The 25,925-nt window shown below is 32.4% G+C and overlaps 1 protein-coding gene across 3 annotated transcripts in view; it reads right to left on the bottom strand.

Annotated features, from left to right (window-relative positions):
* LOC149788472 (cilia- and flagella-associated protein 54-like) overlaps positions 1 to 25,925 on the bottom strand; it is a 255,451-nt gene that overhangs the window by 179,145 nt on the left and 50,381 nt on the right. For 2 of the 3 annotated variants that reach the window (XM_089974455.1, XM_089974456.1), the window contains 11 exons: positions 25,194 to 25,306; positions 23,748 to 23,916; positions 22,507 to 22,595; positions 21,183 to 21,320; positions 19,254 to 19,389; positions 13,827 to 14,062; positions 13,384 to 13,536; positions 9,055 to 9,259; positions 8,225 to 8,283; positions 5,481 to 5,642; positions 169 to 351 (listed from right to left, as the gene is read on the bottom strand). In XM_089974455.1, coding sequence (XP_089830581.1) covers positions 169 to 351; positions 5,481 to 5,642; positions 8,225 to 8,283; positions 9,055 to 9,259; positions 13,384 to 13,536; positions 13,827 to 14,062; positions 19,254 to 19,389; positions 21,183 to 21,320; positions 22,507 to 22,595; positions 23,748 to 23,916; positions 25,194 to 25,306 — 1,643 coding nt within the window. The remainder of the gene's footprint in view (positions 1 to 168; positions 352 to 5,480; positions 5,643 to 8,224; positions 8,284 to 9,054; positions 9,260 to 13,383; positions 13,537 to 13,826; positions 14,063 to 19,253; positions 19,390 to 21,182; positions 21,321 to 22,506; positions 22,596 to 23,747; positions 23,917 to 25,193; positions 25,307 to 25,925) is intronic. The other variant, XM_089974457.1, reaches the window with a different exon arrangement.

Raw genomic sequence — 25,925 nt, 5'->3', positions numbered from 1 at the left:
AAAGACTGCTCAAATAACATGCAGTCCTATTTTTACAATGAATAATGAATGAATCAATGGTAAGAAATAGATTCCTTTCAGTTCTTTATTTACAGCAAATTTTTATGATATTATCTGATATTATTTACATCATTTTCATTTTGTTGCATTTATTTTCATGCCATTTACCTTTTCTCCTGAGGCAGGTTTGAAAGCCACTGGTTTGAAGGTCATGGAGGTATCTGTCCTAGAAAGCAGAATGGGAGATGGAGGTGTCTTGGAGGGTTGTACCTCTCCATCACTTATCTTCATGTTGTCCATGTAGGTTCTCTTTTCCTCAGACTGAGCCTTCTGAATGCAAGTCACTGAGTTCTATAAGAAAAAGTGTTACAAATCAAAAACTTTCTTTCACAATTTGACTTAATTAAACAATATTTTCTTTGCTGAACCATTCATTACAAACACAAAATTTCTGACAAATAATATATGGATCAGGAAACTTGATCAGTGCAATAAACCTCTCCATTAACAATTTTTTCAAGGTATGCTTAACAAAACTTTCTGGAAACCATGCCTGCGACACTGATAAAGCAACTTTTGTACACATACACATCATCATACATACTTACACAAGATCTAATCAAACTCATGATTTTTGCAGTGAATTACACACATTTTTACATGCTGCATTACACATTTTACAAACTGCATTACATTCATTAATACACACTAAATTACACATTACACACAATTTTACAAAGACTCAGTAATCAGTGATGTAATGCTAGCACATTTGGCTATTACCATTCTCATCATCAGTCCTTATACATTGAACATAACCCTCTGGTAACAAATCCAACCAAAATTATTACATGAAAAAGATTTTGTATAGGGCCATTAGCAATCAGCAAGCTTTATAATAATAATAATAATAAGAAGAAGAAGAAGAAGAAGAAAGAATGTATCTTCAGAGGGTGACTCAGTTAGTTACAAATGAGAACTAATCTACCTTGAAAACCTCTATTATATATAATACACAAGCTAATAATAATATGTTCACACATACACAGCAGGAAATACACAGTATATGACAAACTATGGACATAAATGATATAGAAATGAAAATGAAAAACATGTTGGCTGGTGTAATTTGGAATTTAAAAAGGCATACCAGTTTATTGTAAATTATTGCTTCCATCCAATACACCTATTGCTGAAGAAAGAGTAAACAAGAGCACTTGAAAATTAAAAGCTATTTTTGAACAGATTTGGGGTCTAAGAAGATTCTCTTATCTGGAAAATGATGTTCTGACAGATAATTGTGGGAAGATTTTGCAGACACATAACACATCATTCTGGCTTTTCTTGACAATATTCTTTAAGCATTGGTAATACTTTGATTGTAAGAATTGCATTCTGAACATTATTTATTTGTTGATCAATTTATTTTAAACAATTCCATTACATAAGAAGTAAATGGGTTACAATAATGTCCTACAAATTACAGAGTTGCAACAACAACAACAACAATAATAATAACAATAAATTTTCCCTTTACAGCAGAGAATATCAAACATTGAGAACCTAATGTCAATCAGACTGTCTCCTTTATACATATAGTCAACTCACTATCTGACAATAGATGTGTGCTTTATATATATATAGGCAATTTGTATATGTTAATCCATGTGTGCTTTATATATATATATATATATATATATATATATATATATATATATATATATATATATATATATATATATATATATATATATATATATATATATATATATATAGATAGTCGACTCACTATATGTCAATCCATGTGTGCTTTATATATATAGTTGACTCACTATATGTCAATCCATGTGTGCTTTATATATATAAAGTCGACTCACTATATGTTAATCCATGTATGCTTTAATATATATATATATATATATATATATATATATATATATATAGCCAACTCACCATATGTCAATCCCTGTGTGCTTTATATATATATATATATATATATATATATATATATATATATATATATATATATAGTCAACTCACTATATGTCAATCCATGTATGCTTTATATATATATAGTCGACTCACTATATGTCAGTCCATGTGCACTTTATATATATAGTTGACTCACTATGTCAATCCATGTGCACTTTATATATACAGTCAACTCACTATATGTTAATCCATGTGTGGTTTACATATATATATAGTCGACTCACTATGTGTCAATCTGTGTGTGCTTTATATATATAGTCAACTCACTATATGTTAATCCATGTGTGCTTTATATAATATAGTTGACCACTATATGTCAATCCATGTGTGCTTTATATATATAGTTGACTCACTATATGTCTATCCGTGTCTGCTTCATATATATATAGTTGACTCACTATATGTCAATCCATGTGTGCTTTATATATATAGTTGACTCACTATATGTCTATCCGTGTCTGCTTCATATATATAGTTGACTCACTATATGTCAATCCATGTGTGCTTTATATCTATAGTCAACTCACTATATATCAATCCATGAATGCTTTATATATATAGTCGACTCACTATATGTCAATCTGTGTGTGCTTTATATAATATATTTGACCCACTATATGTCAATCCATGTGTGCTTTATATAATATAGTCGACTCACTATATGTCAGTCCATGTGCACTTTATATATATAGTTGACTCACTATATGTCAATCCATGTATGCTTTATATATATAGTCGACTCACTAAATGTCAATCCATGTGCACTTTATATATATAGTCGACTCACTATATGTTAATCCATGTGTGGTTTACATATATATATAGTCAACTCACTATATGTCAATCTGTGTGTGCTTTATATAATATCGTTGACTCACTATATGTCAATCCATGTGCACTTTATATATACAGTCAACTCACTATATGTTAATCCATGGGTGGTTTATATATATATATATATATATATATATATATATATATATATATATATATATATATATATATATATATAGTCGATTCACTTTATGTCAATCTGTGTGTGCTTTATATAATATAGTTGACTCACTACATGTTAATCCATGTGTGCTTTATATATATAGTCGACTCACAATATGTTAATCCATGTGTGCTTTATACAATATAGTCGACTCACTATATGTCAATCAGTGTGTGTTTTATATAATATAGTCGACTCACTATATGTCAGTCCATGTGCACTTTATATATATAGTTGACTCACTATATGTCAATCCATGTATGCTTTATATATATAAAGTCAACTCACTATATGTCAATCCATGTATGCTTTATATATATAGTCAACTCACTATATGTCAATCCATGTGCACTTTATATATATAGTTGACTCACTATATGTTAATCCATGTGTGGTTTACATATATATATAGTCGACTAACTGTCAATCTGTGTGTGCTTTATATAATAATAATATAGCTGACTCACTATATGTCAATCCATGTGTGCTTAATATCTATAGTCAACTCACTATATATCAATCCATGAATGCTTTATATATATAATCGACTCACTATATGTCAATCTGTGTGTGCTTTATATAATATATTTGACTCACTATATGTCAATCCATGTGTGCTTTATATATATAGTCGACTCACTAAATGTTAATCCATGTGTGCTTTATATATATAAAGTCGACTTACTTTATGTCAATCCATGTGTGCTTTATATATAAAGTCGACTCACTATATCTCATTCTATGTGTGCTTTATATATATAGTTGACTCACTATATGTCTATCCGTGTCTGCTTCATATATATAGTTGACTCACTATATGTCAATTCATGTGTGCTTTATATCTATAGTCAACTCACTATATATCAATCCATGAATGCTTTATATATATAGTTGACTCACTATATGTCAATCCATGTGTGCTTTATATATATAGTCAACTCACTATATATCAATCCATGAATGCTTTATATATATAAAGTCAACTTACTATATGTCAATCCATGTGTGCTTTATATATATAGTCGACTCACTATATGTCAATCTATGTGTGCTTTATATATATAGTTGACTCACTATATGTCTATCCGTGTCTGCTTCATATATATAGTTGACTCACTATATCAATCCATGTGTGCTTTATATATATAAAGTCGACTCACTATATGTCAATCTATGTGTGCTTTATATATATAGTTGACTCACTATGTCTATCCGTGTCTGCTTTATATATATAGTTGACTCACTATATGTCTATCCGTGTCTGCTTCATATATACAGTTGACTCACTATATCAATCCATGTGTGCTTGTGAGGCATAAAAATCAAACGAATCATGGATAGTATGATAACACTAAAATCATATGGCAAGCAGTCATGAAAGCAACACAGTATTTGACTGATGTCATATCAATCAAGACTAACTACAATTGTGGGGCACAATTTGAGTATGTGTGTGTGGGGGGGCACGTTACCATCCGTTAATCTCGGGTCTGAGGATAATCATGGTTTGTGCAGCCCCTGTCAGTTGTTTTTCAGGGACTTTTCTAAACTCCCAAAAGCTTTAAATAAATAATTTTTCTTACAGAAACTGAACTTTTCTAATATCTGACATTTAATCAGTGTATAGATAGGTACAAAAGCAGAAGAAAAAACAACTATATAATCATGCCATAGAGAGAAAAGGGATACTACTCCACCTGGTAACAATTCAGGTCGTGTGTCATTTAATCCAGCTAATTTTATTTATTTATTCATTGTGTTGTCAAATTGTGTAAACAACTAAAATTCTGAATTAAAAAATTGATACAGTTTGTTCAGTTTTATATAATATTTGACTCATATATGGGGGAAAAGAAAAACTTTACATGAATGCAACCATTTTTTTCTTCAAAATTCAAGGAGTTGCCAGGGCTGTGTGAACCATGATTAAACTGACAGTACTGCAGAATGGCTATTAAATGTATGTCACAGAGACACAGTGTTTGTATTGAAATTCAACAGTTCAGATTATTGCAAATAGAATTTACTAACTTAGATATATACAGAATTATGATTAAACTTTCTGGAAAAACCACTTATATTAAAAAGTCAGTGTATTATTTTTGAAAGGCAATTTTAAACCTTTTAAATCATGGATGTAGAAACAAAAAAGTGGTAGCACACCTTCAGAGAACTCAGCTGAAAAAGGTCTGTCATCTTTCCTATTTTTTCACATCTTTTGGTGTATAAAGCAAATTGGTTACCATCATCAGACAATTGTTACCAGATTGGTTGATTAGCCATTTACGCAACCTCTAGTTTACAGGACCAGGAAAGTTCTCACTGTCTGGTATCTGTCTTTTGACCTCCCTACCATGAGCTTAAATCTTTGTCAGTACAGATCTCTAGGCACAAAAGCTACCATACCCCAATTAAATGGCTGCTTTTCAAATGGGGGGGTTGGGGGTTTGTGTTGGGTTACAAGACAATGATAGAGAAATGTGGTGACTACCTCCAATAGTTTCTTCTGTGCCTTCATGGAAGAACCATCTGATGGTAACAGTGAGGCTTTTTGCATGTAGAGCAAGGCACGAGAGAGCAGGTTTTTGTTACATCGTCCCAGCAGCTCCTCAAAATTCTCAATGTATGTATCCACCAGAGACCGGTCACTTGTCTGAGAAATGTTAGGATAAAAATGATATTTCCTTCTAATATTAAACTAACAGTATTTCCATTGAAGAAAAAGAGTTTATGGCTATTTCAAGCAACCTAGATTCACAATCTTTAGATTTTTATACACATTTTATAAATCTGACATGACACGTGTATATAAGTAAATTTCAGAATCTTATTTAAAAATTAAAATAGCATAAGTGATAGAATCTTGTTTCATACAAATATTTCAGTGTTGTATATTTCTGAGCTATAAAACTAAGAGATAATAAAAACTTGATGCCAAACTAGCTTGTTAGAATCTAATTTATTCTGATCAAACTAATAAAAGTCTATGTATGTGTATCTATCTTCAGGTAATTTAAAATGAAATTTACAATGCGTGTCCATATTTTAGTGAAGTTATTTAAATGTGTGTGACACTTAGTCTATGAACAAATTAAGTTATTGCAATGTCTGTACCAAACAGTCTTTAAACAAATGAAATGGTTTCAATGTGTGTGCCACCTAGTTCATTAACAAATAAAATGTTTGCAATGGGTGCACCATCTAGTCTATGCACAGCTGAAATGACTGCAATGTATGCACCACTAAGTCTATGAAAAACTAAAATGGTTGCAATGTATGCAACACCAAGACCATGAACAGCTAAGATGGCTGCAATGTATGTACCATGAAGTCTGAAAAACTGAAATGGTTGCAATGTATGCACCACCAAGACTATGAAGAGCTCAGATGGCTGCAATGTATGCACCACTAAGCCTATGAAAAACTAAAATGGTTGCAATGTATGCACCACCAAGTCCATGAACAACTGAAATGGTTGCCATTTGTGCACCACTGAGTCTATGCACAACTGAAATGGTTGCAATGTATGCACTACTAAGTCTACAAACAGCTCAAATGGTTGCAATGTATGCACCACCAAGTCTATGAACAACTCAGATAGTTTCAATGTATGCACCCCTAAATCTATGAACAACTGAAATGGTTGCTGTTGTTGTTGTGGGGTTTAACACCATTTTTCAGCACATGATAGGCTATGCATGGCAGCCAATATTAATGGTGGAGGAAGAACCTGGGAAAACCCCAGGAAGAACCACTGACCCACAAGAAGCTACTGGCAAGCTTTCTCACATACCCACATTGGCCGAATCCTAGACTTGAACCCATGCAGACAGTGGTGAGATGGCAGTGATCTGTAACGAAGAGCGCTTTAGACCACTTGGCCACTCGGGGCCCACAAAATGGTTGCAATGTATGCACCACTAAGCCTATGAACAACTGAAAGGGTTGCAATGTATGCACCACCTAGTCTATGAACAATGGAAATGGTTGCAATTTATGCACTACCTAGTCTATGTACAAATGAAAATGGTTGCAACGTATGCACCACCAAGTCTATGAACAACTGAAATCATTGCAATGTATGCACCACCCAATGGAAATGGTTGCAATGTGTGCACCACTAAGTCCATGAACAACTGAAATGGTTGTAATGTATGCACCATCTAGCCTATGAACAACTGAAATAGTTGTGGCTGGTTCTGCTCCAGTTTTGCATTTTTACATGGGGTTATAAAAAGTGTAAAAAAAAGGTATTCAAATAATTTTCTCCACTTGTAGTTTTTGTTTTCAGAAAAGAATTGTGTATATTCTAGGAGAGGTTTAAACAAGATACAACTATCGTCATTTTAAAATCAAAATGATGCCGGTTAATTTGGTTTAAAGAGTATACAGACAGGCTTTACTTCCAATACAACTGTCTTTATTTTAATATCCAAATGATGCAGGTTAATTTGGTTTAAAGAATACACAGATAGACCTTACTTCTGATACAACTGTCTTTATTTTAATGTCCAAATGATGCATGGTTAATTTGGTTTAAAGCGTACACAGACAGGCGTTACTTCTGATGTGTATAGAAAATAACAAGCTCTGCATGACTGGCTTATTGTTTCTCTGCTTGAACTTGAGTGGTAAATTATGAAATACAATGAACCAATAACTGTATTATATTTTTAAACTTCATGGTGCACTTTCAGAAAATAGTAATGTAGACACTATGAAAATCAATAACTCCATTTCAAGGTCAGTCAAAGTTAGTATACTCTGAGCATGTTTTTGCAAATTTCCCCAGCACAAGAACCAGTCATTTTCATGTAAATTTTTCTAGCACACAGAACCACTCTTTTTCATGTAAATTTGACTAGTGAACTGAGAAAGAAAAAAATTCATGTGAATTTGCAGAGTACACAGAATCCAGAAATTTTTATTTAATTTGCCCAGCACACAGGAACCAGTCATTTTCAGGTAAATTAGCCCTTCATACAGGAACCAGTCATTTTCATTTAGTTTGCCCAGCATACAGGAACCAGTCATTTTTGTCAACTATCAACATCAGATAGCACATGGTTTTCCTAATAGTGACTAGAAATAAACATCAATCTAAGCAGGTGAAAGACATGTAAGTGTACATAACTTTCTCTATACTATGAGAGTTGCAAGCAAACAACTATGCCATGTGCCTTTAACACTTTCAATGGTGCTCCAAAACACTGGAGGAACATTAAAAATACTTACAAACTCCATCTTGGAACAAGTCCTTCTCTTGAAAGGCTCTGGCATATTTGAGGCTGGATCTGTGAAAGAAATATCATACTTGTTGTAAATGTCTTAAAATTTGCAATCTATTTTCCTGTTTTCTCAAGTATCTGGCTCATATGCCAACAGTACATGCAAGGTGAAACATCAAAATTAAATGATATACAAATGAAAGATAAATACAATACAAATAAAAATTAAAAATTTATTCTAAACTAACATTATCCCAGTTTATTACAGTTATTTATTCTCCACCAAGCCCCACTCAACCATACTCTGAAGAAATGGACAGAATTCGGAATTAAACTTGCTCTTTAGAACAAGCTATAAAATCTATCAGCTTCTTTCCCTTGAATCAGTATTTGCATGCAGTGGTGAATAAATCTGATAAAATAGGTCACAATAACCCAGATATGTGTGTAATGCATGTCCATCCAATGATCCACACATGTTGCAAGGTTGATGGCAACAGACATAAAGGCAATGGTAGTAGAGCCTGGGCATATTTACAAACAGTGCTGAATAGTCTTACATCTTGGAAAGTGGGTCACAGCAATCCAATTTTTGTTGCAACACATCTTTATCCAAAATGTATCAAAATAGCAAATTTGTGTTTCCAAAGGAGGAATGAAAAATGAGATACAGTGACCCTGGCAGACAGAAGTACACACTACTGGAAGTTTCTAATAAATCATTAATTCTGACAGCTTCTTGAAGCTTTGGATAATGTTTAAAATATTGTAAAGGCATCGTATCTGGTCCAATGACCTCAAGCTTCATGCAGTCAATGATTCATGAGAACAGTCTACCTGGTCCCATGGCCTCCAGCTTGAGGCAGACACGGTGGTACATAAGAATCAGCTCCTGATGGAGATCCTTAATAGTGTTCCATACGGCTGTGGCTGTCCCTCGCAAACTTTCTGGCAACAACTCATCACGGTTCACCAGCGTCTCCTCAGTCACTTCTGTCACGTCCTTTTGTGGCACAGCGCTAAAAAGTTCCTCATTTAAGTCCTGGTGAAGGAAACATGATTTTAATTCAGTATTTTGATTTTCCAAACATAGACTGTAAAGATTTGTAAAACAAATGAATCTAAATGATATTCAATATTTTGAATTTCCAGACATGGATTATAAACACTTGTAAAACAAAATGTTCTCCTGTAGTAGAATTGAATCTTTGCATTAATCTTGGTTTTCCAGAAAAGATGTAAATGTTTAATGTGTACTGTAAATGTGTACCGTAGCTGTAAATCTATACTGTGTACTGTAGCTGTAAATGTGTACCGTGTACTGTAGCTGTAAAGAAAATATACTTTTAAAATGTACTTTCTGAATGAGAGACTGACCCTAACTAATCAATAAATAGTGATGTAATAATGAAACAATAATTGCTTCATTGTGAATGTTTATGAAATCATTCACGCGCTCCTATATTTTACTCCACATGCAATTAGATCTGATTTCATAAATATTTAATGAATTTTTACCAGGATACATAATGTACTTCTATGGCTTTTTATCATAAAAACTGGTATGCATTTTTACCAGATACATTATGTACTTCTATGGCTTATTATCATAAAAACTGAATGCATTTTTACCAGATACATAATGTACTTCTATGGCTTATTATCATAAAAACTGAATGCATTTTTACCAGGATACATTATGTACTTCTATGGCTTATTATCATAAAAACTGGTATGCATTTTTACCAGGATACATTATGTACTTCTATGGCTTATTATCATAAAAACTGAATGCATTTTTACCAGATACATTATGTACTTCTATGACTTATTATCATAAAAACTGAATGCATTTTTACCAGATACATTATGTACTTCTATGGCTTATTATCATAAAAACTGGTATGCATTTTTACCAGATACATTATGTACTTCTATGGCTTATTATCATAAAAACTGGTATGCATTTTTACCAGATACATAATGTACTTCTATGGCTTATTATCATAAAAACTGGTATGCATTTTTACCAGATACATTATGTACTTCTATGGCTTATTATCATAAAAACTGAATGCATTTTTACCAGATACATTATGTACTTCTATGGCTTATTATCATAAAAACTGAATGCATTTTTGCCAGATACATTATGTACTTCTATGACTTATTATCATAAAACTGAATGCATTTTTACCAGATACATTATGTACTTCTATGGCTTATTATCATAAAAACTGAATGCATTTTTACCAGATACATTATGTACTTCTATGACTTATTATCATAAAACTGAATGCATTTTTACCAGATACATTATGTACTTCTATGGCTTATTATCATAAAAACTGAATGCATTTTTACCAGATACATTATGTACTTCTATGGCTTATTATCATAAAAACTGAATGCATTTTTACCAGATACATAATGTACTTCTATGGCTTATTATCATAAAAACTGAATGCATTTTACCAGGATACATTATGTACTTCTATGACTTATTATCATAAAACTGAATGCATTTTTACCAGATACATTATGTACTTCTATGACTTATTATCATAAAACTGAATGCATTTTTACCAGATACATTATGTACTTCTATGGCTTATTATCATAAAAACTGAATGCATTTTTACCAGATACATTATGTACTTCTATGACTTATTATCATAAAACTGAATGCATTTTTACCAGATACATAATGTACTTCTATGGCTTATTATCATAAAAACTGAATGCATTTTACCAGGATACATTATGTACTTCTAAGGCTTATTATCATAAAAACTGAATGCATTTTTACCAGATACATTATGTACTTCTATGGCTTATTATCATAAAAACTGGTATGCATTTTTACCAGATATATTATGTACTTCTATGGCTTATTATCATAAAAACTGAATGCATTTTTACCAGGATACATTATGTACTTCTATGGCTTATTATCATAAAAACTGGTATGCATTTTTACCAGGATACATTATGTACTTCTATGGCTTATTATCATAAAAACTGAATGCATTTTTACCAGATACATTATGTACTTCTATGGCTTATTATCATAAAAACTGAATGCATTTTTACCAGGATACATTATGTACTTCTATGGCTTATTATCATAAAAACTGAACGCATTTTTACCAGATGCATATGTATTTTTATGGCCTATTTTAAGTACAGGGAGAGTTCCTTGATGAAAACAGAAACAGTAATTCCTAGCAGTTGCATGCAAATGTTTTTTTAAATACTTTGACAGAATGTCAATTGGTTTTAGTATTTATTAAAGTCATACCAATAGTATAACTATGCTTTAAAAAAAATCAGTATGTCAAAAGAAGCCATCTACAGTGGACTAAACAGCACTAATAGGCATATCATGTTATTAAAAAAACTGATCTTGTAATAGGTCACAGTTTTCTAAGGCATTTCAAATAAGGGTATTAATTCTGAATTAGGTATTAAGTCTAAATTAAGGTATTAATTTTACAAGATAAATGTTAAAACGTTAAATGGTTAGCACCTGTACACCATTAAGAAAGGCAAGAATACTGACATGGTTATAGTACTGACGAATGTTATTAAATAATTCATCATCCATGCTTTCTAAAAAAATAATTTTTAAAGACATTTGTAAGAGTAGATGAAAAAGGTTGACCCATTGGGAATTTATAAAACAAAACTTGATTCACTTGCTCATATAAGCACTGACTGATAAACGCTACAATGAATGTTGTATAGGCAGATAGTATAACAAATAAATACACTTTGCATTTTTTTGATGAGATAATGTCAACATCAGGCCTATCACTATTTCCTCAAATGTTCCAATATTTTAGTCTGTAAAGATATCAATTATGAGTAAACACATCATTTATGAATAAACACATCAAAAATGAAAAAACATATCCATCTGAATTTTGAACTTTTACTTGCACTTCTTGCATTGGATAAAAATTCTCAATTAAACCCTTCACTGGTTTATTTCAACAATTTCTTTCTATTATGGTATTTATGATAAAACCTTTCCTCAAAATACTTCATTCTTCAACAGTAACAATTTAACTCTACATATCCATACAAAATCCAGTCATCTATTTAAATCAAACATGGTATTAAATAATTAAAAATTTATAGCAGTTACTATTAGTTTCTCCAAAATACATTTGAACATGGTAGATTTCATATGAGGCAAAGCAATGGAATATTTTCCCCTTATCCTATTGTTAGAAAGAGTTATCTACTAACAATTTATCACATATAACCACTGACAATATCATGATCAGTTAAATTCTTACTCATGAAAAGTAAATGAAGCTGCATTACACAAATAAAAACACAAGCCACTAATGAGCTGTAAAAATACACATACAAAGGCATCAAAGTTACAGCTAGCAAAGTCAAACTACCCAAGAATTGTTTGCTGCCTTTTGTTGTAAGTGTTGAGACAGACTGAATATTTCATATATGGTATGACATTTGTACAAACATGTTTATCTAAAGAAGTTTATATAAATGATAGCGAATAAAAATGTACAATCACAGCCTCTTCCCTCACATGGTTTGGAACACAGATGAGTTGTCAAAAGATCTGCTCAACACAGACAAATGTAAAGACTTCATAATAGGATTTAAGTCCTACCTCAGTGAGTTCTAACAATCTAGTGTCCTAATTTTCCAAAGTGATCATTTAAACATCTTTTAAAACCACAAAACTGAAGCCATGCTGAAAGACTGACCATCATTAGATACTAGAGATATGGATCTAAGACCTTTTCAGGTAAATAAAGATTCAGAGGCATGAGATCTTTGCAGTCAACTTAGATAACCAAATACTCAAAATGTCTTTTACAAATGAACACAAATTCTTTCATCAGTTCTCAGTGCGCCATTGTTCTTAAAGCCTAAAAATCAGTTATGCTTTACTGATGATGAAAAAATAACAATATCCTGATATCAAAGTTTACGTAAAATTCAGGTTAGATAAGCCAGACACCAATGTTTTCTGAAAGACAAACACATTAGATATTAGCAGCAGAAACTGGAATTGATTTATGTTGTTAGGTGAGGCAATGATATTTTAGGTCTTATATCACAGCAGATGGCAAGTGGCTGGCAGGCAGGTATCAACTTACACTGCAGCGGGCAGCTACCACTTACCCCATCCTCTTTATTTTGCTTGCTGTCATCACCTTTTACATCTACTCCAATAGTGGAGTGTGATTTTGTTGGTGACTCTGCTATCAGAAACAGAGATGTTGCCTCCTCAACAACAACCTCAGCATGAGGTAGCTGGTAGTTAGGAATGAGACGCTGAAATGATGATCTCTGATGAAAATTTGACAAAAAAAAGACAAAGCACACCAAAGCAATATTGCTGTGGCAATGTTCAATAACAATGGAAAGTATAATCGACAGTCAATTTAACAAACTTTTACCAGATGTGGCCAATATTGTTAAAAACTGAATAAAAATGTTTGAAAGACACATAAACATACATTTAAAGCATATCTGAATTATAATGTAAAATGAATGTAAACCTTCTTCAGTGACAATAAACCCATCTGTATTGCTTACTCAGTGAGTGATAATGCGATATTTACCTTTGCCCAGCTGATGTCAGCAATCGATTTTCCATCACTGAGAGCAACTGCTTGCCTCGCAAAGGAGACATTTTGTAGTCCAAGCTCTAGGATTTCACGTGCCTGGAGCAGCTGGTTTCTGGGATTGATGTTCAGGAGAGATGAAGATAACACTGAGGTGCGACTCATAAACTGCTGGCTATCGGGAGGACCACCTATGTCTGACAGAGAACCTTCCCTGCCTGCGGATCGGGCATCTGTGGGAGAAGAATAGATTTTTTATATAACAGAAAGAAGTGAATTCAAAATATTTAGTAAAATCAACACATAATTCATTTCTCAAGGCTACTAAATGTTGTTATGTATATTTGATTTAATTTATATTTGATTTAATTTAATTGTTTGTTTGTTAGTTTTATATTTTTTTATTGTATTACATGCTATTGTAATTTTATTTACCAGATTTGATATTGTTTAGAACAGAGTTCAGTTCTGACTGATTTCTTTTATTTTTGATGTAAACAACTTTACAGAGACATTGTACCTAATGCTGACCTAGTTCCTGACCTTGATTCAGAACCAGTAAGGGTTCTGGTAAACAACTCTTTTTTAATTTTTTTTAAAATTTCTTTCCCAGAGTAAAAGCCATTGATTTCAGTAGTTAAGGACATACTGGGAGTACATGACAAATAACGTGTTTATTGTTACAAACTTGGTTTTCCTAGAAGGATGAACTCTTGACCTCCACCCAGGAATCTGTTTAGTGTTGTAATTAGACTTATTACTAATGTTTTGAGAAAGAATAATTATTCATGCCTTAACACTGGAGACATCCAGGTGTTTTATGTTGTGTTCAGTTTGGGCAAATTATTTTATTTTCTTTAAATTATTTTAAAGAAAATAGATTCTTTTCCCTGGAAATAATTGTGCACTGAATTAATTCTTGGACAATGACATTTATTGTAATTTATACAGAATTCAAAAACTGGAATAATATTTTCTGTGATTTAACAAAAGACTGTTCATCATCATCCATTTTGAATTTCATCAGGATTCAAACTCATTTTCATTTAGGACTTTTTAATAATAGGACATCTTTTTTTTAATCCTTGGATTAATTTTGGATTTGATACGTAAAACTGTAAGTTCATTTTCCCATTTTTACCTTGCTTTTTCTAGGGAAATAAATTATGTTAATTTTACAAAGCTTGTTGCCTTCACTTTTTTCTTGTTATCTTTGTAAGAGCCTAAACACATAACAATGGAAATTTAAAAAATATCCTAAATGTCCTATCACAAGTCCAAAAATATAAAATGTTCCAAATGAATTAAAGTAGTTTTGAATGTCCTAATGTACCACAATGATAAAATAGAAAATGTCTTTGAATGAGTTCTCAATAATCCCAAAGCAGTGTTTTAGTCCAAAAAGTCAATGAGTACTTTGTAATTCCAATGATAAATTTAATTATATAATTTTCTCAGTTTTGTAAATGATTCCATAGATTGATCATAAAACAAGAATGATAAAATTGTTTATCAGCCCAAATATATATATATATATATATATATATATATATATATATATATATATATATATATATATATATATATATATATATATATATATATATATATATATACAAACATGACCTTGATGCACTAGAGTTTTCTAGAATTATAATGGAAAATTCTACTAACCACTGAACACAAATTCTAGCAAACATTTTGTTTCCTATGTAAAATCAAGACAAAAGTAAATGGGGCAAAAACTCCATCCTTAACCCACAGTCACAATCATGACAAAAAAGTCAGGTATGCAAAATTCTATCGACAACCCTCAATCACAGATAAAAGTTAAGCACACAATATAAATTAAATATACAAAATACCTCCCATCACAAAGAAAAGGAAAGGAAAGACTTAGACAATAAAGATTTCTTTTACATATTACTCATATATACATATGATATCATAATAATAAAATTACAAAGAAAGATATTGTATGAATGACACAAAATATACACAAAATAGAACAATCGAGTAGTTTTATACACATGAAAGCACATGTGCAATCACATCTTTTCCTCTGATGTGCCTAATCTCAATATTGTATTCTTGCAACCTCAAAATCCACCTCAACAATCTCTGATTTTTTCTTTTTCATTTTTTTAATGGAATAAGTGGTGTGTGATTAGTGAATACAATAATCAAAGAAAGAGCTAAATTAATATACACTTAAAAATGTTGCATAAACATTTAAAATAAATTAATATATATAACAAAATATACAGTGCAAACTCTATAAAGAGGTCAATATCAAGTAAAAAAAAGTCTGAGTTTATTTAACTTAATCAGCATAAAGAGATCTCATTAGTGTTAGAATGGCATTTGGAGACCAAAATATGCAACCAGCATGCAGAGAAAAAATAATTACAAAGTGGCCAATCAAAAGAATTTTCAGTGTACAAATGTATTAACTGTACAAGTGTGTATCAGCAGACATTATGAAACTATGAATGTAACATTTAGTTCCATGTTTTTCCTTTGGACATAATTTAAAATTTAAAATTCTTCAACATATTCTTTTCATCATTTCCAGATTTATTTTTCTTTAATGTTCTTTTACCATTAATAATAATAATAATAATAATAATAATAACAATAAGAGGCCCAAGGAGACATAAGATCAATCACCTGCTTCTTATCTGCCTAACAGCCAATGCAAGATCATTTGGCCAAGAAATCTGGCTGAGTGGGATGCTTTCTGCTGAAATTTGTTCCAATGTTCTTGTCTGCATTATGTTATGAAAACAATTATTTTCTAGTTTCTTATATTTTTATATCTTCATGCATATCCAATCATACATTTGCATAATCTGTCTAATAACTGAAAGGACCCTATAACTGGATGCTTGGTATCAAGGTAGATCAAATTCTGTTCAGCAATTTTCGGCGATTTGTGTAAATATTTTTCAACTTTTATTAACAACAGCCATAGTTGAAGAACAGCATAATTTGTAAGAAGTTAGGAAATTTTAAGTCAAATTTGATCCAATTTCTGTAAAAGTGTTTATTTAAAAAATAGTTATCAAGTTTTTACACAGCTTTAGCAACAGCAGCCAATTCAGCATGTTAGCATCATTTGAACCAACTTAAAAGCCCTTCATGACAGAATGCGTTCTTTTAAATTTGGTCCTTATCTAGTCCCGTTGAGTTGTTTTTAAGTTGTTGTTAGAAAATTTTATATTTGTAGTAATGATCTCTTGTTTCATTACAGATCTTCATCCTCTTTACAAAACTTAAAACCTTTATGCCAAGAAGCATTCTGTAAAGTTTAGTCAAATTCAGTTGAACAGTTTTTCAGTATCATCAGGTTTTCTAAACTAATTAGGACCAGCCTTAAAATATAGCAGTATTTTTCCACCAACCCTACTTTATCTTTCATACCCTAATCTATCTACATGTATTTCACTGTCCAAAATATACGCCTTTCAAAATGTTTGCTTGAGATCTAAAATAAGAATATCAGTTTTATTCTAGTAATTGACAAGCTGTTGTGTATTGAGATGTGATGTATGTAAACCATTTTTATTATAACTCTGTTTGGCCACAGGCAAGAAAGAATGTAATCTGCTGAGTATGATTAATGTCATTAATTCCTGACAAAATTTAGCTGAATGCCATTAGAATGAATCAGACAGAATTTAGCTGATGCCATTAGAATGAATTAGACAGAATTTAGCTGAATGCCATTAGAATGAATCAGACAGAATTTAGCTGAATGCCACTGAAACGAATAAAACAGAATCTGGCTGAATGCCACTGGAATGAATAAGACAGAATTTAGCTGAATGCCACTGGAATGAATCTGACAGAATTTAGCTGAATGCTGTTGGAATGAATTAGAATTTAGCTGAATGCCACTGGAATGAATTAGACAGAATTTAGCTGAATGTCACTGGAAAGAATATGACAGAAATTAGCTGAATGCCACTGAAATGAATAAGACAGAATTTAGCTGAATGCCACTGGAATGAATCTGACAGAATTTAGCTGAATGCCATTGGAATGAATAAGACAGAATTTAGCTGAATGGCACTGAAATGAATAAAACAGAATCTGGCTGAATGCCATTGGAATGAATCAGACACAATTTAGCTGAATGCCACTGGAATGAATTAGACAGAATTTAGCTGAATGCCACTGGAATGAATAAGACAGAATTTAGATGAATGCCACTGGAATGAATAAGACAGAATTTAGCTGAATGCCACTGGAATGAATAAGACAGAATTTAGACAAATGCCACTGGAATGAATAAGACAGAATTTAGCTGAATGCCACTGAAATGAATAAAACAGAATTTAGCTGAATGCCACTGGAATGAATAAAACAGAATTTAGCTGAATGCCACTGGAATGAATAAGACAGAATTTAGCTGAATGCCACTGGAATGAATAAGACAGAATTTACCTGAATGCTATTGAAAGGCTTAATGGATACCACCAGATGTAGTAGACATCCAACATTGTGAGTGGATGCTTAATCTCTTGCCACTATTTCCATGGCAACCAAATTGAGTGAACAATCCAAAATTTGTGATGCTTGAACTGTATTATTTATTCACTGAATACTGGAACAAATAGAAGACCTGGGACATTACATTTCTTTGAATAAATAACTATTTATTCAAAGAAATGTAATGTATCTTGTCACTCCCTGTTCAAGCCTGCATGTTGTGCATGCCAAACTCATGGCTGAGTGAGTGTATGTTCAAATTCAAATAATATATTATCTTGGTACTAAATAAACCAGATGTGTTGCTATGTTGTAAAACACCAAACCAAGCTATGTGTTGTTTTGTTGTAAGACACTAAACCAGGCCATGTGTTGCTATGTTGTAAGACTTCAGACCAAGCCATGTGTAGATATGTTGTAAAACACCAGACCAAGCCATGTGTAGCTGTGTTGTAAAACACCTGACCAAGCCATGTATAGCTATGTTGTAAGACACCAAATTAAGTCATGTGTTGCTACTTTGTAAGGTACCAAACCAAACCATGTGTTCCTATGTTGGAAGATACCAAACCAAGCCATGTGTTGCCATTTTGTAAGACATCACACCAAACCATGTGTTGCTATGCTACTATGCTACACCAGACCAAGCTAAACCAATCTATATCTTCTTGCAACTACAGTTGACCCCCACTATTGTAAATCTCAAATGGTCCCAGCTAATCAGTTCAAGAGAATGTAAAATTAAATCAAGGAGCAGCCTACCATATGAAAGAGTCTCATTCTAAAAGAAAGGTACAACATGGAGATAAGATATGGTACTTTGAAAATACAACCACAAGTGGATGGTCTTTAATAAATGCCAAAAGAATGGGGAAATAAAACACTAACTGTATACAGCATCAGCATTTTCAGTTTATCTGTTTAATGTACCTTCAAAGTCTAGCTGCGCACTGGCTTCCAGTACTAGTCCCAGTCGAAGCACCACCTCTGCTGTCAGGGCAGGATCCACACTGCCGATGCCACACCAACAAAGTGACTGATGAACTACATCAAGGATGTAGACCCACTATAACACCATAAAAACATCTGATTATATTGAATTAATATAACAATATTAGTGTTGATTGTGTACATATGCACCCTGTTCCCTCTAGCACAGCAAACTGAACAGCAAATACAAAAAGACTTTTCCTGAAACTCTCTTACTCAGTTTTATCTAAAGATTGCAATCTTAAAAAACTCTCACTCAGTGTTTACTCTAAACATTACCCCTTTGAAATTCTCTTAGTGTTTACACTGAAGATTGCCCCTTGAGATACTCTCACTCAGTGTTTACTCTAAAGATTGCCAGCCTAACACTCTCTTACTCAGTGTTTACTCTAAATAATACAAGCTTGAAAAACTCTCACTCAATCTTTACATATTGCCCTCTTGAAACTCTCTTACACAGAGTTTACTCTAAATACTGCAATCTTGAAACACTCACTTGAAGTTTGCTCTAAACACTGCCACCCTAAAACTCTCTTACTCTGTGTTTGCTCTAAAGATGACCTCCTGAAACACTCTCACTCAATGTTTCCTCTAGAGATTACCTCTATGAATGTCTCTAACAAAATGTTTACTCTAAACATGCCCTCTTGAAACATTCTTACTCAGTGTTTACTCCTAGATTGTTTACTCCTTAGATTTCCCTCTTGCAACACTCTCACTCAGTATTTACTCTAAAGACTGCCCTCCTAAATCTCTATTACTCAGTGTTTGCTCCTAGATTGTTTACTCCTTAGATTGCCCTCTTGCAACACTCTCACTCAGTATTTACTCTAAAGACTGCCCTCCTAAATCTCTATTACTCAGTGTTTACTCCTAGACTGTTTACTCCTTAGACTGCCCTCTTGCAACACTCTCACTCAGTATTTACTCTAAAGACTGCCCTCCTAAATCTCTATTACTCAGTGTTTGCTCCTAGATTGCTTACTCCTTAGACTGCCCTCTTGCAACACTCTCACTCAGTATTTACTCTAAAGACTGCCCTCCTAAATCTCTATTACTCAGTGTTTGCTCTAAAGTTCTCATTCAGCATGTGCCATTTTGAAACACTCTCACTCAGTATTTGCCCTTTTGAAACACTTTTATTCTTGCATTAGTTGGAAGTATTAACCTGACCATAGCAATGACCATAGCATAACATTTTAAGTGTTTGTTCTTTTTGTTTGATTTTCAATATATATCATATAGGCAACATTGGTTACCTATTTAAAAATAAACTAATCAAGTTTGTTTACTAACAAACACTGCAGGAACACATCTTCAGGTGATGACCACAATACATACCAAAGTTCATGGCAATCCATTAAAAAACTGTGGGACTAGCTGCACTAACAAGTGCTGAATGGAAGGATGGATGGACGGATGGAAGGAAAGGCAGACAAACACAAGGCTTACTATATAACCCTTGCCAATTGTATGAAATTACAATTTTAGAATCTGTGCAAATTGAAGTACACTGTACTGTTATCTCAAAAACCAGAGAAGAAAAGGTACATAAAAAGAATCTGGAGTTGGCTAAATCTTCGGTTCATTATGATTGGTAAATCTTTGGATATACATGTAAATTCAATTGAATATTATGACAGCACTATTCTAACCCCTGGATATTAAAAACTTTTAAAGAAATACCTTCATAATAGGCTCAATGTCCACACTTTTTTAATATCCACTTAAATATTCCACTACTAAACATCAGTTAGCTCCATTTTGTTAAAGCTAAACTTTCATAATATTACCATATCTTGATCAACCTATCTTAACTCTAGATTTCATGAAAATAAATGCTTATGAATTTTTAAAATATCAACTAACTTTATTGGGGTTTTCCATTTTCTGGAGGTATCTAGGATTGTCTAGGGAGCCTGTTTGGTACTTTTGGAAGACAGTCTTACATCTGCTCCAAAGATACAGGGATGCATCCACAACAATGTCCTTCTCAACCATGTTCACCTGCAAGATAACCTGTCATTTACTCACATAATTCTTTGCAAATATGCTTAAAATATGCTACTAGCAAATGTTATTTGAACATGGTGAAACAAATTTCATATATGCATTGTCAGGTTAGCTGCTAGGATCTAGACTCACTCTGAAGAAAGTTGCCTCTGAAATAAACATTGTAACCTTGTCTGTTTACCAGAGAGGCTGTCCCCAGCTTTCTTGACTTCAAACAACCAGAATGAGTCATTCAATGTAGATGATCTGGTTATTTTTAGACCAGGTATAAGTTATAATTCACATAGCTGTATTACAAACTCTGCTATAGATCTACATTAAATGTACTTACGGTACAATATCAGCTGCACATGACATGAAATAAACTGGCTCTTTCTTCTGTCTTACTTAAACCTAAAAGTTAGATATATTTGACTTTCTTTTCATTTTGCTGAGTTACTCTCCTTAAAATGCATTCACATACCAATTTTCATAAATATGGGATCCATGATACTGAGGTTGTAATGAACAAATAGTTGAAAATACAACTCATTCAAGCACAAAAATATAGGTTACAGTTACCTTTCTGACATGGTTTAACTTCCTTCATTGAGACACCTCCACAAGACAAATTATATTAGTGTAGGTAAACACAAAAGTCACTGAGGCCTGAAAATCAGGTCAAATTGACATAGTTTAGGTATGGTTGACTTACTTTCAACCAGACGTATCTACATGACAAACTTTATGAGTGGAGGTGAAAGAGGGTCCCAGATATTAAGGGTGTAATGAACAAACAGCTGACAATACAAACATCATTCAGTCAAATTAGGTCACAATGAATTAGTTTGCTATGGTTGAGTAACTTTTGTATCAACATACCCATTTTCATATGTACAGAAAAAAAAAAATATATATATATATAGTTTTCAATGAATGAAACGCTGAAACTACAAAAGTCATTCAAGTATGCATATTAGGTCGATGATTAAGTTTTCGCATGGTCGAGAATGTGTAGGTGAAATGGGACAAAGCACGATCCCCTCTCAACTTCACTGGAAATGGGATAATAAACAGATAAAATATTAAATGAATAAGCTATTAAAGTTTCTGTATAAATTCATTTGCACAAATATATTTTTCTTCTAGTAAGATATATACATGTTACTTGCCATTCATGTAAAAACACAAGAGCTCAAACCTTAAAGGGCCCTGTCACTACAGACATTAGAATTTCAGCCAAATGGATCAACTCATCTCCAAGATGTACAGTGGACCTCACAGACTGGGCTGAAATGAACAGACACTTTAGAGACAGAAACCATTGTGAACAATTATTTAACTGTCAGTTTTTAATATGCAGAGTTAAATATTGCTCTTATCATATGATCAATCACATTGTCCCATTCTAATAACATTATACCAAAGATCCAGAAAAATTAAAAAATAAAGTGGTCAAACACTGAACATTTCAGAGGGAGGTGGGAATTAATGGGTATGAGAAACATCCAATTTTATGGAACTGCAGCTGTTCTGCCCATGTATCCTTCACAGATTGGTTGTCTGATTTCACTAGATCTAGTTAGTGGTAAGGTCTAATACAGCAATGTGTAGGGCAATTAACTTTGATAAATGAGAGTCTTATTAATTATGTATCAAAATAAATATACATGTCTGACCATTCATACAAGAATTTTCTACTGGACTGCTTTACCTCTGAAATATATTTTTATCTTTTGAATGTCTATTAAAAATCTGAATCAAAACTTTCAAATTAAAGGTGAATTTTAAACTTTTTATCTGTAGATAAAATGTTTTGTTATAATAATAAGAAAGTAGATAACATTTGAAATGTTAGTTCCAAATATTATAATTTTGTCAATTTTTTTTAATCAATATTAAAGTTATATTTCAACCACTGATGCAGATTAATATATAAATGATTTACTTTTCTACATTCAAATGATAGATATACAACTGACTCCTATAATTTACAAAAACTACATTTATAATTATCTAGTATTCAGGCTATGTGTAAAAATGAATTTTTACACAAAATGTTATACAATTTACAAACTTCTGCATATTTCCATATACAACAAAGTATATGCTAAATTGCATCAAAACTTGCTATAAAACGTTTTTTATATGCTTGGATTATCAGCTTCATTTCTAATTTCAATTTTGAGGAAGTTTCCTTATCTCTGATAGGTAATCCAGAAATGCTGTTTTCAATCCATACATATTGTTTAATTTATCCTAAGATTGGAATGAACCATTGCTTACTGCTATAGTGATATTAGGTACCCTTTTCATGCCAATTTTTATTTATACAAAACGTGTGTGTCCCTAACATATTTGAATTATACCAGATTGTTGAAAATAAAAACTTTCAAAATTTGATAAATTTTCAACTTTTCACACAAAGCTATGAATGCCTACCTTGAACAGATGGAACCACACCAGCCTCCTGCTCTGTAGATGGTTGATCTTTCTCCTCCTCAGTGCCAGCGGCCATTTTCTTTTGCTTGCGTGACATGAGGATCTTCTCCATGGCCATCAAAATCTGCAGCACCTTCTCATCCCATAGGTACTTCTCCTCATTTATCACCTGAAATCAAGATGATGTTTTTACACAATATGATAAGTTTCAATAAATATTTCAATTACTGACAAAGGTCATTTAATCTTTAAATGACAATTTAATTGAAAACAGGAATAAAAATGGGGAATTATCCTTACCTTCAGATAAAATTATAATAAATACTGTATGCCTTTACTTCAATCAATCCAGATAATTATTTATGGGTTGCACGCAAGATGTTTTGTTCAGAACTCGCTATTATGGCTTTATTGTAACGTTTCAATAATTCTTTCTAAATTTCAAAACAAAGAATTCCAGACACACAAAAAACGGGATATATTTATTAGGCATAAACAATTGGATATATCTAGAGAGTACATATGATGATCAAATATTAGGGTATGTACCCATTTTTTCCTGTATGAACTAATTATTATGAAAATTAATCCAGCATCAGCATCTTGGCTGCCAATTAAACAGCAAACAGAAAAAAACAACCAAGCAGTGGTGGGAAAATGTTACAGCAATGAAACAAAGACATGGAATTTTGTCAAAGAATTATCTTAACTGCATATGATATAGAGATATGTAAAAAATGTCATGACCCCAAATGGCTGGGGGATATGCATATGATACAGAGATATGTTAGCAATTTCATGACCCTAAATGGTCAGGGGGATATGCATATGATACAGAGATATGTTAGCAATGTCATGTCCCTAAATGGCTGGGGGATATGCATATGATACAGAGATATGTTAGCAATGTCATGACACCAAATGGCTGGGGAATATGCATACAATAAAGAGACTGGTAAGCAATTTCGTAACTCCAAATGCCTCGGGGATGCAGACTTCATGTTATAAAAGGCAACTAATAGAGGTCAAAGCTATCGTGGCTCTGTGGTTCACTTTCCAGACTCATGCAGGTTCAAATCCTACCATTGGATCAGTCCAGGCTGCCTTACAATGGTGTGTCCTTTGAAAAGCCACTTCTTTCCAATTCCTTCAGCACTCAGTAGCTTACTTGTGTTGCTGTGCCATAAAGCACCAAATTAAACCTGAACAATTTCATTAATAAAAATTAAGCAGTGGATAGAAAAATAGTTTATACTTTCACCCTACATCCTGCAGAGCAGAGTTGGACTCCCAGGTGAATACCTGTCAAAGTCTGTGATTTTCTTGCATCTCCTTACACTTTTATCCATGGCTAGCAACCAGGAGCATGTATTTGAATTGTGACAACTTTGTGAATGCCTTAATGAAAATTTTAATTTAATAAAATACAATCATGCTGAAACTTACCCTGAGATATGCCAGCACATTTTCCACCAGACTGTCAAACACTTCCCACTGCTCATAACAAAATGCATACTTGGTAAGTCGGATGGCTCCATCAATGGTTGCACCATCTTCCCCTGAAAACAAAATATTGTGGCTACTATCAAATCAGGCATTTTATTTGAGTATCTTTAAATTAAATCTCTAACAATGTATTTATTTTCAACACAAGACAGAACCAATATCATATTTATGAAAAAATGGCTTACACAACATAATTTACAATATAACATACAATTGTCTTTACCAGTGTGCATTTACAATTGCCAAATAATAAATATTTTTTAAAAATTGTTAGTGTATAATTGTAATTGTCAAAAAATATACAATTTGAATTGTGTAATTTGCACTTGTAGTGTTAAATGACACTGACCAAGACTTCTGATCACTATTTCACTTAAGAGATGCTAAACCATGAGTAGTAGATATATCCTAGCTTTAGATTTTTGTAATTTAGGCTGACATTCAGAATGGACAACATGGTTATTAAAAGTAACAAACTTCCCATGAGTCTATATTTAGAGTCTGTAACAACTAAAGTCCAGTCAGAATAAATTATGTATCCATTTTCCAATTCCATCAACTAAATTCCTCAAACATTTTTGGTGAGAACAATAACCACAAATATTAATTTTCCACACAAATTTTCCGCATCTTTCCTTCTAATCATTTCTGCTGCCATTTTTTACCTATTTA

The sequence above is a fragment of the Sinohyriopsis cumingii genome, chromosome 11 (assembly GCF_028554795.1).
Source record: "Sinohyriopsis cumingii isolate HCF-2022 chromosome 11, ASM2855479v2, whole genome shotgun sequence".
Lineage (NCBI taxonomy): Eukaryota > Metazoa > Mollusca > Bivalvia > Unionida > Unionidae > Sinohyriopsis > Sinohyriopsis cumingii.
Note: the sequence above shows the minus strand (reverse complement) of the source record. Positions and strands in the feature narration are given on the sequence as shown.